The 14,159-nt window shown below is 47.5% G+C and overlaps 1 protein-coding gene across 5 annotated transcripts in view; it reads left to right on the top strand.

Moving 5' to 3' along the window:
• The window catches only part of SRGAP2 (SLIT-ROBO Rho GTPase activating protein 2), an 84,439-nt gene that overhangs the window by 818 nt on the left and 69,462 nt on the right, over positions 1-14,159 (top strand). For 3 of the 5 annotated variants that reach the window (XM_042884052.1, XM_042884050.1, XM_042884057.1), the window contains exon 1: positions 9-175. In XM_042884052.1, coding sequence (XP_042739986.1) covers positions 109-175 — 67 coding nt within the window. In that variant the 5' untranslated portion in view covers positions 9-108. Of the gene's footprint in view, positions 1-8; positions 176-14,159 lie in introns of those variants that run through there. The other 2 variants (XM_042884051.1, XM_042884054.1) reach the window with 2 other exon arrangements.

The following is a 14,159-nucleotide window of genomic DNA, read 5'->3' as shown; positions in this document are numbered from 1 at the left end:
CCCCTTTTTTTTTTTATTTTTTATTTTTTATTTTTTTTTTTTTTCGGGGCGTTGAGGGCGAATCGCGTTTGTAGGTTGTGGATCCGCTTGGAGGTTAAGCTTGAAAACATGACGTCGCCAGCAAAATTCAAAAAGGATAAGGAGATCATCGCTGAATATGACACTCAGGTGAAAGGTAGGGACTGCTTCGTTCCCCTCTGTCTGCTCGTTGCAGCTCTGCCTCGCGATTGTGGGAGTTTGCAGTGGATGTTGGGTGGGGAAGGGGAAATGCTTTGCAGATTGCCTGGAATCTGCAGGGCTCGCTCGTAATGCAATGCTGGGTCGGCTTTGCAGTGCTTTTTCTCGTCCTCCATAGGGTGAGTTCCTCCCGTGCTGTTGCTATTTTAAGGTGTCTCGGCTTTCTTAGCGAACACAACGGATCTTTGAGTTGGGAGAGATCCGTGTTGTTCTGTCTGCTGTTCTGAGCCCAGGCTTTGCGTTTGAAACACGAGAGCCACTTAATTGCTTTTTAATCCTCCCATCGCAGGAATCTTTGCAGAATCTGTGCGGTGTCAGAAGAGCCTCTTTCGGCCGGCGGTAACTGGGACTTTGCCGAGGGTCCCTGCAAGGCAGTTTGTGCTGGAAAGTTCCATTTATTCGGGCTTTTGCTCTTGCTCAGCCCCTAACGTTGCTGCCTGCTCTCCTCCCTGTGCTCTTGAGTGCAACGCCTCAAGGTTGCAGTGTGTGCATGCACAAGCAGACAGTTGCATGCGGACAGAGCTGAAGAAAGCTGATGCTCCAATGTTACTCCAATATCATTGCAGGGAAGGTAATAAAGCAGCAGAGGCATATTTGCAATGATTGTGCAAATCTTGTGCGGAATTCAGCTGGCTGGGCTTCAGGCCATCATGTGCCAAAGGGGGAAAGGAGGAGAGGGGGAAAAAAAAAAGAAGAAAGATGGTGAAATGTCAGCTTAGCTTCTTGTTTTTGCAAAGTTTTCAATAGAACGCTTATTAAAAGCCATCATGATTGCTCGTGCTTGGCTTGATGTATGGCTGTGAGGGCGTTAGGAGGGTTAGTGATTTATCTAATTGGTTAAAACTTGCTTGGTATGCTTGTAGCCTGCAAGAAGGATGGCCTTCGGGCAGGGCTGACGGAGCGAAATCAATGCGAGTTATACAAAAATATGTGATTTAAATTTGAAGAGGAAACCTGGATTAAAAGTGGCAATTAAAATATCACTCTGCAATTACACACTGAGCTGTTTCTTCCTGCTGGGGGGGTGTGTGCTGGTTGTGGGCCATTGGAATAGCATTGTGTGTCCCATCCTGACCCCAGTGCTGTGCACCTAGAAGAAATTTGGATGCCTTTGTTTTAAAAAACATGCATAACTGAGCAAATGTAGGGCTGGGTAAGAGCTTATTTTGATTGGCTTTCTTTTAGAATTGGATTCTTGAAGATAGGAATGGAGAAGAATGGGTTTCTTTTTTACTCATTGAGTTTCTGTTCCTGTTTTCTCATCGCCATTGGTGGAAATGGGAATTGGAGATTGTGGCAGTTGGCAAATGCAGTATTTGGGATTAAACTAAATAAATACTGACTGCGACATGTCGAAGGGACACAGTGACCAGCGTCAGTAGGGCTCATCCCATCTCTTTGCAGAACCACACAGAATGGCCCGGCTTGGAAGGGACTTCAAGGATCACGAAGCTCCAACCCCTCTATCACAGGCAGGACCACCAACCTCCCCATTTAATGCCAGTCCAGGCTGCCCAGGGCCCCATCCAACCCGACCTTGAGCACCTCTATGGACGGGGCATCCACAGCCTCCCTGGGCAGCTGTTCCAGCACCTCACCACTCTCATAGTAAAGAAGTCTCCTCATGTGTTGGAAAAGCAAAACCATTGTTCCCTTTTCCAAAAAAGAGACCAACAGGATGAGCAGAGCTGGGAGGAGCCCCTCTGCCTGCAGAGACCATTGGTGTCACAGCTTGGGTCAGCTCCTCCTGTGTGCTCCAGCTGCATCCCTATCCTCTGGGCTCCCAGCTCCTCATGGTGGAGCTTGCCTTACATCTCAGATGCTTTGGTTTCAGGTCAGATAGCAATCTGGCAGCATCAGAGTGGAAAGACCTCTTCAACTTGTAATGCAGGAGGCCGCTGGGCTGTGCTGCAGTGGGAGCATAAATGGTATTAAGAAACACTCGTGTGGTGCTGCCCAGTCATTAAGCATCCATCACAATGTTGGTGTCCTGATGGTGTTTGTACACAGGAACAGCATGGAAGTGGTGCTAACTGGGATGATGGGATGTTCAACATCTTCTGTGACAATGGTGGGAACGAGGCAAGTTGGGTGCTGGTGTGCTGAGCAGCATTGGCTGCTCCTCTTCTCATCAGAGGAGAAATTCTGGGATGTTCTGTGCTGGTATTTAGCACTCTGTGCTGGAGCTGTGTTTAGAGGCTCCATTTAAAAGCATTTACCCACTAGCGTACTCAAGCGCTTTAAATTATTACTGATAGAATGATTGAGCTTTGTTTAAAAATTTAATAGTCTTAAGTTAATCAACGACTACTTACAGGATGATATTGGTTTATGGCTAATAGATCATTTACACAACGCTTTCTGGTTTTCTGTTGCTAAATTAACTTGGTAATTTTTTTTTTTGGTAATAAGTTTATGGGGGGGGGATGGGATGCTGATGGGAGGGGAGGGGTGGCATTCTGACCAGGGGAAGGTGGGGACAGACAGGATGCTGATGGAGGAGACTTTGCTCTCCCTTGCTCTTGCCTACAGGTATGGTCTTCTTCCAACAACCAGCTCTCTGCTTTTTGGAATGAGATTCTTCCAGTGGTTTCTGCGTGCAGCTAGTGATATTAGGTTGAGATGAGCTTTTGGAGATGGGAAAGATTTACCTCTTCCATATGCAGTGACTAGGGGACAAGGAAGGTGTGATGTCTTTGTGGGTACCAGCACAGCATCCATGTGCTAACCAGGTCTGAGCCCACAGCCCACCACCTGAGCTCCCTCCAGCCTCAGATATGTGATGCTCTCCAATGCTCCCCTCTGTGAGCTCAGTGACAGATCTCTGCCTTGCAGATCTATTGCACTGAAGTGTTGGTGGGCACAGCCTGCAGCGTGGGGCTGTGCTGCCCGGTGCCCACGTGCAGCTGTGGGTGAGCGTGGCTGTGCTCCTTGTGGAAACTCACTGAAATCACTGCTTTGAGGGGGGAAAAAAACTATGAAATGGCCGTGTTACACGGCAGGAATTCTCTTGACAAGATGACATGGGGTCAGCAGGAGAGGGAAGCGTGGCTTTGATACGTCCCTGTACCGTGTGCTCGCTGAGATTGTGAGTTCTGTGAAGCTGGGAAGTGAGATTCTGCCGTCTCCATATGGAGCCTTTGATATCTTCAGCTCATCCCCTTGTCTGGATTGTCTCTCCTGATTCCTTTCTGCAAGTTGTGGTAAAGCAGGGATAATGGCTTTGTGCTGCGGTTCTGTGCGATTTGGATTCCGCCCGACCGAGGGCTGTCAGACTGATTTTTGGTGTCGTGTATTAAATTGGAGAGTACGTTTGCTGAGGAAAGAATAGCCAGTGATTTATCTCTTAATTCTTCATTTCTTTCTCCTCGCGTCCCGTGGGAGCATTATATTTAATTAGTTTGTATAAAGCTCCAGTAAATAGCTTCATGGTTTGGGCTATAGAAATTTAATGCTGATTTCTTCTTTTTTTGTTGTTTTTTTTTTTTTTAATGCAGTGAGAGCTCATGAGCTGCTCCTGTCCTTCAGCAGGCGCTGACAAAGGCAACTCACAGCACCTGCACTTCTCACAGCAGTCCTGGGGAATAGCAAGGCTTCATTTTAGCAGGGGGGGGATCAGCTCAGCGCATCCCAGCTGGGAGAAGAGGGAGAGGAGGAGTTCCCCAGGTGCTGCTGTGATGTCTGAACGTTTCTTTTAATCACCCCCAAAATTGCTGATCCATTTCAGGTTGGTTCTATTTTTTATTTTTTATTTTTTTTTTAATTTTTTTTGGCTCTTGTGTATTTGATCATAGGAAGGAAGGCTTGGTTTGGAAGGGATGCAGCACCCTGCAGCAGGCAGGGCTGCCAACCACTGCGTCAGGCACTAGATCAGGTGAGCTTCGATTCCTCAGGCAAGCAAAAAAGCAACAAAACTAATCAAGCTGTTCCCCTCCAAGTTCCCACTCTGCCCAGGAACTTGTGGGAGCTCCACTGTGCAGAACTGCTGGTGATCTTTTGTCCTGAGCACTGCCTGTAATTGGAAGCCACGTCTTCTAGCCACCAACACAATGCCAGGCAGTGCTTTGTCCTGGGGAGCTCCAATGGGCACAGCTGTGTTCCTCTCTATGGGAGAGCTGTGGGGTCACACCGTGGTAAGCAGGGCTGGGTGATGTGCTGCTTTGAAGCAAGGAAGCCAGGATTTCTCTCTGCTGCTGGAAGTTCTCATTTGTTCACGCTCTCTGTGCAATAGGATGGAGCCATTTGCAGAGCTGTCTTTTGATTTCTGGCTAAATGAGTTCAAATTGCTGACTTGGTGCAAGCTGTGCACCTGGAGATGGAGGCTGGTGCTCCATGGGTAGGGTCTGTTAGTGCAGTCTGTGAGCTCACACAGCATTGCTCTGCTCACAGACTCAGTGCTGCACACACGTGCCTTTCCCAACATGTGCCCTGGTGTGGTTCAGTGGAATATTTTTAAATTTGGAGCTTGTATACATTGGATTACCATGTGCATTTAGAATGTCAGACTACCTTTTAAGGGGTTTTTGCAGTTAATCGCTGCTCTGTGTGTGTAAGTGATTCCAGTTGTGTGCAACAATGACTTGCTCCAAACTCTGGCTATGGAACTGCTTGGGGATCGTCTGTTTCTTTGCAGTTCCTGATAGTGCTAATCCCAGGGTGCTGGGCTGCCAGGAGGGGGAAGGGGCTGCTGGGCTGTGGGTTTGATGTCGCAGCAATAGTTTGTTCTTCTTTGTCTTATGCACAGCTCCTACTAATGGATTATTAACGAGGCAACAAAGAGGTGAAAGAATGTTAATTCTTCCTGCTTGCTTCTTGATTTCTCAAATTCCTGGTTGGGTCTCTGTTGCAAATCCAAGTGCAAGGTGGGAGAATGGCGCTGACCCTGAGCACTGAGGTGTTGCAGTTCCTTCCAAAAGCAGAAGGAGTTGTCAGAGCAACTTCAGGAGGGAATCCTATTTAGAATTCACTGGTAGCATCCATTCTTCTCCTGTACTTCCAAGTGGAAGAGCCCCTCTCTATTTCTCTTAACTCTGGAATGGTTCATTTTGAGGTAAGGGTATGCATAGGAGTCTTTTCCTTTTAGTTGAAACTCTTTTCTGTTTCTTAATGTGCAATAGTTCTGCCTTGTTCTGGAATTGACTGAGAAGAACTTATTTGCCTGATCAGCTTTCAGTTGTCTTTATGAAGAGTGGAAAGCCCAAACCTTGGAGATGGAAAGTATGTTTGAACACGTGTTCTTCTGAGCAGCTTTCGTTATGCTGTGCCCAGTTTACATGCACTACTTATTACCTCATGTCGTTCATTTTTTTTGTATGACTTTTGCAGATTTTATGCTTTCTTGAGAATTTCTATGCTTTGGCAACACTGTGGGTGTCCTCTGTCTGAGCAGAATCATAGAATGGCCTGGGTTGGAAAGGGCCATAATGCTCATCTCGTTTCAACCCCCTGCTGTGTGCAGGTCACCAACCAGCAGCCCAGGCTGCCCAGAGCCACATCCAGCCTGGCCTTGAATGCCTGCAGGGATGGGGCATCCACAGCCTCCTTGGGCAACCTGTGCCAGTGTTGGGAATACTGTCAATGGTTTACTGGGGATGGAGGGGATGATTTGCTTTGCCAACAGCAAACAACAAGCATGCGAGAAGATGGAAGAAAGGATGCTGACTTTGCAGTAACTCCATAGTTAAGAGTCCATTTTGCATTTCTTCTTCCTTTCTCCTCTTCTTCCAAGGCAGCGAGGTTACAGGAGGCAGAACAGAGCCTTGTTTTGGAGAAATCTCTGCATAGTGATCAGCAGAACTCTAGAATTGAGTGTAAAAGCCCATGAACATGCATGTGGAATGACTGTCAGGGAGGCTGAGCTGATGTGTTTTCCCAAGTAGATGCTGCAGATGGATTTGAGCCATGCTAAATGTTATTTCTTGCCATCAAAATAACTACTGGTGTGAAACTCTAGAGCTCCTGACCCGGTCATTTTCCTTTCAGTTGGTTCCGTGAGAGTTAATCATTACTGCTTGGAAGAAAGCCGGAGGGGTTGGGAATGGACAAATAAATAAATAAAGCACTTCCTTTGCAGTTCTGGATGTGAAAGGAGTCCCCTAGCTTTGAAAAAGCCTTTTTTTTTTCTCTCTCTTTTTTTTCCCCCCTCAAACATTTTCTCTCCAGGTGTTGGCCTGAATGCGGTGCCCAAATTCCGAGCTCTGGGTGCTGTCAGCGAGCCACAAAACAACTTTTACACACGTTTATTTCTGTGCTACAAGCTGAACCAGGCTGGGAGCCGACTTATCTGGAGGCCCAGAAGCAGCTCCTGGCTTTTTGGCTCTTGAGAAGGAGCCAAATAAACAGATTAACTATAAATCGAGAGCGGATTTCTTTTTTTTCTTCAGTGGAGAAGTGGTGCAGCAGGGTAATTTGCTCAGCCCCGCTCATTTGGAGGCTGTGTTTTATTGCAGGGCTTTCCAGGAAGAGCTTTTTGGCTTCCATCCCTTTAAGTAGGGAAGGTTTTTTTGGTTTGTTTTTTTGTACCGCTGTCGTTGGGCAAAGGTTTTCCTGCAGATGTCAGCCATGGAGCTGCGTGATTCATGGATGGGGAGAGCCCACAGGCTGCATCTACTCAAGCAGTGCAGTTGTTGCCCAGGAATCAGTCCCTGGCTGCCTTCGGGTAGCTGTCCTGCCCTGCTTTAAGGATGTTTTGTAGTGTTTCTTTTGAGGAAGGCTGGTTTTGTTTCTGGCAGGCTTGGAACTGCTGAGCTGTGTTCTGAACAAGCGGATCAGTTGTGCTCTGTGCAGAGATCCTCCATTGACCAAAGTATTTCTGTGTCATTGCCATGTTTTTGTAAGGTGAACTATGCCAGGTAATCAGATCTGCTTTCCTCACCCCAGCCCTCAATACAGCATTATCTGAGCAGGGAAAGGCTGAGAAGGAGCCTTCACACCACTGCTGTTTCTCACTCTCACCATTCCCCATCCCCACACTGCTGCCCTCGCTCTCGAAGCCATCAGTGATGCTGTAGGAGATGTGAACAGTGCTGATCTTTTAATTGCCAGCCGTTCCGTTTTGTTCAGAGGATGTCTGGATATGGCTGCAGTAAAGCACAACCCTGCCTGCTGCTGTGGGGGCTGAGCTGAGGGAAGCCATGAGAAGAAGGGCAGCCCATGTGAGCCAGCCCTGCATCCTCACCTTGGTGTGGCCCTATTGAAGATGCCTGTTGGATCGGCTTTGGATACAGCAGCATAGATCAGTGTTGTGTCTTTGAGGATGCTCCTATGTTGGTATTTAATTGACACAAGTAGGCATTGTGGGCATTTCCATGAAATCACAGAATGGCCTGGGTTGAAAAGGACCACAGAGAAAATCTCATTTCAACCCCCTGCTGTGTGCAGGGTCACCAACCAGCAGCCCAGGCTGCCCAGAGCCACATCCAGCCTGGCCTTGAATGCCTGCAGGGATGGGGCATCCACAGCCTCCTTGGGCAACCTGTTCCAGTGTTGGGAATACTGTCAGTGGTTTGCTGGAGATGGAGGGATGTGTCACAAATGCTTTTCTTGACTTTAGCTCACACTGGTGCTCTTGCTATCCTTCCCCCATCCCCGTTCACCAGGGAGGACCCTTTTATATACTTTACTGTGATGAGTTCATTTCTCCTAAAGCTGTTGGTGGCACTATGAATATCCATCTGAGAGATGATGATCAGTAACCCGGAATGAAGCTGTCTAGTAAACCAGTTCTTGGATATCATCCTCCTGCAGAGTAGAACTGGGGCATGCAGAGTGATGTTTAATGGAACGTGGCTGTGCCTTCTTTCAGGAGCTCTCCTGACTGCAGCATTTCACATATCCAGTGATGGAGCTTTGTTTCATCTTCGATAGATGGACTGCTGCAGATCTGCTCTGAAGAGATGTAGCTGATGGACGTGAAGCGCTCAGAAAGCTCAACATAGAGAATCTGTACAAACAGTCTGTTGTTGCAGTGAGAAAGGGAAGTTTCCTTTTGATTAATACATGCAGTGGATGTATTAAGGAGTATCAGTGACAAACCAGAACGCACTAAATATTTTATGAGCAGTATGAGCACGGAGCTCTGAGCAGCACCATGGAGGCTTTTCCCCTGCGTTCAATAACCAGCTATCCAGAAACTTAATAAATGAATGTCTCTATGAAGTGGTTTTGGAAAGGAGCCTGTTCTTGCTTTGGTCTCTTTAATGAAAATAATTCTCCCTAGCTTTGTGTTCTTTCCATCTGTTGAAAAGAGAGGCCTGCTTCGTCCCATTTACCCCCCTCCTTTCTTCCTCCCCCCCCCAAAATCAGGACTCCACCAGTATCTGCCCTGCTGGTTGCTGCACTTCCCATAACAGCATTTCAGCAGTGACCCATGGCGCTGCAGGAAGATGCTGAAACACCAACAGAGGCACTGCCAGGAGCCAGCCCACAAGCATGCAGCTGGAAAAGGGAGGGAGGACGAGTTTCTGTGCTCCTTAAAGGGAGGAACAATTGCAATGCTGCAAAGGTCACAGGATATTGTAATGATGTTTGGATGGAAACTTAACTTGCAATGAATGAAAATGTGCTCTTGTGTTTTCCCCCTGGAGCTGAGTGTCTGAAAGATCTGGATACTTCTTGTTCTGTTTCGTTTCTATTTGTGTTTTGTTTTTTTTACCTTTTTTTTTTTTTTTGGCTCTTCCATGAGGCGTGCTATAGAAAGGAGAAGCAGAGGACAGGCAGCATGCAGTTGCTGGCAGAGGCTTAACTGTGCATTGCTTTAATCAAAGCTGGAGCATTAGTAGTTTGTGGTTAATCAGAGGGTTCCCTGCTTTCAATCAAATTATCTCTTCCCCCCTACATCCATCAGAATGAACCTAATAGCTGTAAGGAGCTTGGTGCATCCCTCTGCTGCCGAAATGCCTTTTATCTTTCTCTCTCTCTCTCTCCAGAAAATGTCTGTAAGTGCCCTGGGGGCAGGTGGGGGTGAGCCTTGTATGAAGGGAAGAAATCCCAGAGTTGGGCTGGGTGGAAAATCCCTGTGGTGAATTCATCTTTTATGTGCTGAAAGCAGCGGGCGATGAATTTGTGGCTGTGTGTGAGGGAGCACCCATGGTAGGAACGTCACAGTGCCATGGTCCTCGAGGGAGGAAAGCTCTGTTGGTGTCATGGGAAGGAGCTGGTGGTCACCAGACCCAGCCCAAGGAGCGTGCAAAGCTGCCGTGCCTTCCTGCTGCTGTGGGTTCCTCCAAGAGCAGCATCTGTCAGTGGCAGAGCTCTGTAATGAGTACTTGCCGTAAGCTGGCAGAGCAGCTGTAATTTTCTCCATACTCTTTTGCCTTTTCCAGCTCCCCAGCATCGTCCCCGTGGTTTTCTGATTAGGATTCATGCAAATAGTTCCTCGTGGCACACCCTCCTCCAAACCCAGAGGAGAAGGACAGGCTGCTGTGGTTGGGATGAAAGCTCTGTTGGTTTGCTGTTACCTTCAGTTAGGGATTCTGGATCTTGTGAAAGGTTTACAGTTGTGCTTGCTAAGTTATTTATATGTTGACTATTCAAACACGTTTATCAATTCTGAAAGAGCCATGCTGCTCCTTTCAAGGAGATTGCTTTGAGATACAGCATGGAAATGTGCAGGTGGGGGAGGAAAGATGAAAGCTGCACGTACCTGCAGGAAAGAGTCCATTGACTTCTTCAGCATTCATGCAGCCCAATGTGGTGGTGGCAATGTTGCTTTGTGTCACCGTGTTGCTTGGGCTGTTGGGCAGCATCTTTTCATATCCGAGATCCAGAAGATGCAGAGAAGCAGTGCTGTGTTTGGAGCAGACCGAAAGGAGGTGCAGAGATTAAAGGGCAACCAATTACTCGACGTGACCTTAAAACAATGACCCTGCTGAGATTTATGGGATTCCATTACAAATCTTGAAACACGTTGAGAGAACGTCGTGGGTATTTTTTTTTTTTCTTCTTTTGGTCTGGCAATGCAGGCTGTGTGGTTGGAGATGTTGCTCAGGGTGTTCCTGCACAGCTGTGCAGCGATGCTTCCTCTGCTGCTCCGCTCTCTTCATCCAGCAAAGAACAATCAGAAGCAATTCCATCAGTGAGGCACTGTGCAGTGCTGAGTAGTATTGGCACGTAGCTGAAGTGCAGCCAGGCAGCACTCAGAGCCTTTCTCTTGCCTCCTTTTGCTCTTTTTCTTGTCCTCCTTGCCTTCTGCCTTTGGGAATTGGACTGGGAATGAGTGGGAAAGAGATGCTCCACTGAAATTTCAGAATGCAAATAAACAGGTTTGCTATTTTTAAATGCTTTTTTTTTTTTTTTTTTTAATGATTCTTCCAAAGTTGTTCTTGCTCCAGTGGAAATGAGTCTGAATGAATGTTTCCTTGATGGTTTATTTTTAGGAGTTAAGGGCTTACACGAACCTCAGTGCTGGCAGAGATGCTGGATTGATGGTTCTGAGTGTCAAATGTGCTGTAAGACTTACAAACCTTTTAAACTGCCAAAAAGATGGGTGAGTTGAGAACGTGGCCAGAGATGCTCACCCACTGCCTCCTGCACAGTGCTTGGTGGGCACTTCCCTGCAGCTCTCAGTGCTGAAGCATGCCCTGCAGCCCTTCCTGCTGAGCCATCCCATGGCTTTCTCATCTTCAGATCAGCTGAGGCTGGAACAGACACAGCTACAAAGCAATCGTTCACATCCAGGGAAGGGGAAAAGTGCATGGAGAGCTAAGAGAAATGCACTCAGCTGTGTCAGTAATTAGGGGTGGACTGACAATTGGGATCCTGGCTCCATGGTGATGTCATTTCCTACGTGCCTTAGCTTGGTTTGAGGTTAGGCTGTTCATCCTGACAGCATGGATATTCTCTGCATAGTGGTGATGGTGGGGGTGTCTGTTATTACTGATGGCAAATGGTTAATGGTAATGGTTAGGCTAAGTGAACAAATAGTGCAGGCTGCATTTCTTTCACTACCTGAGTTAGTATTTTTATACACTTATTGTTCACGTCTCCATGTGGCTGTTTTGGGTTTAATTTGAGCTCTTTTGCTCTGCCACATGCAGCGTTTCTGCAGGCTCTGGATGAGAGCTGCTCCCCGCTGTGGGTTTGCATCAAGCAGAACAACTTGCTCTTATCTTCACTGCTGTCATTGAGACCAGCCTGTATCCAAACCCAGATCTGTTGGCAGCTCCACTGAGCCCAATACTTGGAGGAGAGCAGGGAAGCAGTGGGTTCACTTTGAGAGCTGGCTTCTCTTGACTTGCCAAGGGATTCCTCAGTGATATTTCCTTTAACATTCTGTTCATGCTAAGCAGTCTGCAGACTGAGAATAAATGAAATCTACTTTAGCAAGCGAGAAGTCAGTGTGGAGGTGTTGCACTACCTTTTTTTCAGTCCTGCTTCATATGCAGTCCCAGTCTGTTGCAATGGCAATGTCACATGGGAGGGCTGAGCTGCAGGGTGAGGAGCACTGGCAGGCTTGATGCACTTGTGTGCAGAGTGCTGGGGTGGAGATGGGGCTCCTGAGGCCTAAGGAACTACCAGGCTTCTTAAAGGCTGATATTCTAGCATCGATTCTGAAGCAAGACTTGAATCTTTACAGCAATAACGTGAGCATGTTGTTTTATCTCGTGGAAGGTGCATCACTTCATCAATAAGTGTAAGTCATGCTGAGAGGTGGGCAGTGTCCCAGGGGAATGGAGCCTGCTGTGTGAGGGATGGGGAACCCATACAGAGGTTCCTGCTGTCTGCTTCTTGGAAAGCAGCACACTGCTGCTGAGTGCCTGTCCTCAGCACAGCACAGGACGAGCGCTGAAGCAGCAGCTTGGTGGTGTTCTTTTACTTCTACAGATATTTCTGTGTAATTGCAAAGAGAATTACTGAATTGCCAGCTTACTGCAAGCGCAGCGGAGGTAATATTTACCCTATGAAAGCAATTCAGTGCACAGTCTCCCTTCCCACCCGGGTTATTCAATGGCTCTTGCACGTGTCATGGATGGTGAAGGCCGTGCAGGAGCAGCGTTTTGGCCACAGCTTCCATGCAAGATCAACTCTGTGCTGTGTAATTAGCAGGCAGCCTTGGGGAATGATGCTTGGGGAGTGATGCTGCAGGCTGTGCTAGCCCTGACTTCCCGTATTGAGCTGACATTCAAAGAGAAACTTGCTCGTTTGACACTTTAAATAGCTCTCAGATGGAAACGTGGATACGAGCTTACAATGCGGCGGCTGCTGGGCTGTGTGGGCTCTGTGGTTCTATTATTAGCTGACAATAGCCGGAATGAGAAGCCATAGAGCTGTGTGGCCTCTGAGCTGTTTGTCATCCCGGAGCCAAAGGTCCTTTCTTGCACTTCTTGGTGGAGACCTTTCGCTCGTTTTCTTTGCTGGAGGTTAGAAGGGAAAATTGCTTTTGAAGCTGATTTGCAAATTCTGCTTCTTTGGGATAAGGCTTCTGACTGTATAGCAGGCAGTGCACATCTTCCCCATGGAAGGTGACAGTCTGCAGAGATGAGACAGCTAGGAACTCCGTCGGTACATCTGTCTCCATTCCTTCTTGATCAGTGTTTGCAAGAGGAGGCTCAGGCCTGCTAGCAGGAGGTTTTGACCTGCTGCTGCATTGCTGTGGGGGGCTGAGGGGCACGTGTGCCAGAGAGAGAGTGCTTAAATGTTTATATAGCAACATAAATCTTACTGCAGGCTGTAGATGGACGACTGCGTGCTGCTCTTCACAATGTGCTGCTGGAATGCTTTTCCTCCTTCACCTTCCCAAGCCTCAGCAGAACAACCAGCAGCAAAGCAAATGGAGCAGAACACTTCCTGGCACTTTCACAGTCAGATTTCGTGTACGATGCGTGTGTTGAACATTGCTGCATCCTTCTGGGTGAGCTGAAGCGATGACATCTGGCACCTGATAACCAATCCAGACACTCACTCAGCACCAAATGCTGTTTTGGTAATTGAATATAGTTTTAATAGCTCTTTTCCTTGGTTAGAGTGAAATCTTGGTTTGGTTTTCCACCTGTTCTGTGTCCTGTCTTGTTTCGGTGTGCAGTCTGTATGACTCATGAGGGTTGGTCATTAAACCCCAAGGCCTGATTGCAGCTGGAGGTCAGACCGTGTTGCACCAGGAGGAGCTGATGAAGCTTTTGCAAAGAGGGAACTGAAACCTTTAGAGGAAAGAATCTTCTGTTCATTCTGTTTTTAAATCAGTTGTGAAATCCAGGAAAGCACAGCGTTAAACTTGAAACAGCAGCTTGTGGCACAGCAAAAATTAATGCTTGGGGTGAAGTGTTGGGTGAGCAGCGGAGCGCATCTGCTGTGTTGTGGTGCTGCTGTCCCCAGGCACTGCTGTCTTTTCCTCAGCAGGCTCCTGAGTTTGAGGAAGGCTGTTTGCATTGCTGGGCAGTGCTGTTGCATGGTGTTGTTTCAGTTCAGGCTCCGTGTGTGAGGATGCACAGTAGTGCTGCAATGTCACCGAGGGTAAGAATGGAGTTTTTCAGGTCAGGCGAGGTGGAAAGCTGGGATTTATCCATCAGTCTTCACATTGCATTTGAAGGATGTTAAGCCAATCAATCAGTAGTTCCTGGGCTGTGTTCAGGAGATGACGAGCTGAACATGCAAACCAGGAATGCAGAACCTCCTCACAACAGCACTTCTGCAGTGATGTTGAGTTCAGGAGGTTACAGTTTGCTGACTGCTATTGCTGAAGACCTTGTACTCACTCGCTTGCTGTATATCCATTTTCCTCAGGCAAACCAGCTGACTTGCATCCGTATTTTTTGTAAAAACTTAATTTTATTCCTTCTTTTAATTACAGCATCCTCTGCAGATGTTGCAGTGCCATAAAAATGAAATGTAGAAGCAAACGTGAAGCTGTCATGGTTTGCTCTGAGTTGGAGGCAGTAACTGGGGAGCAATGGGAAGTTCTGCTGACTTCAGCTGAGCATCCTTTG

The sequence above is a fragment of the Lagopus leucura genome, unplaced genomic scaffold (assembly GCF_019238085.1).
Source record: "Lagopus leucura isolate 7727_CA_CO unplaced genomic scaffold, USGS_WTPT01 Super-Scaffold_100043, whole genome shotgun sequence".
In the NCBI taxonomy this organism is placed as follows: domain Eukaryota; kingdom Metazoa; phylum Chordata; class Aves; order Galliformes; family Phasianidae; genus Lagopus; species Lagopus leucura.
The sequence above is the reverse complement of the archived record's forward strand: the minus strand, read 5'-3'. Positions and strand labels throughout refer to the sequence as shown.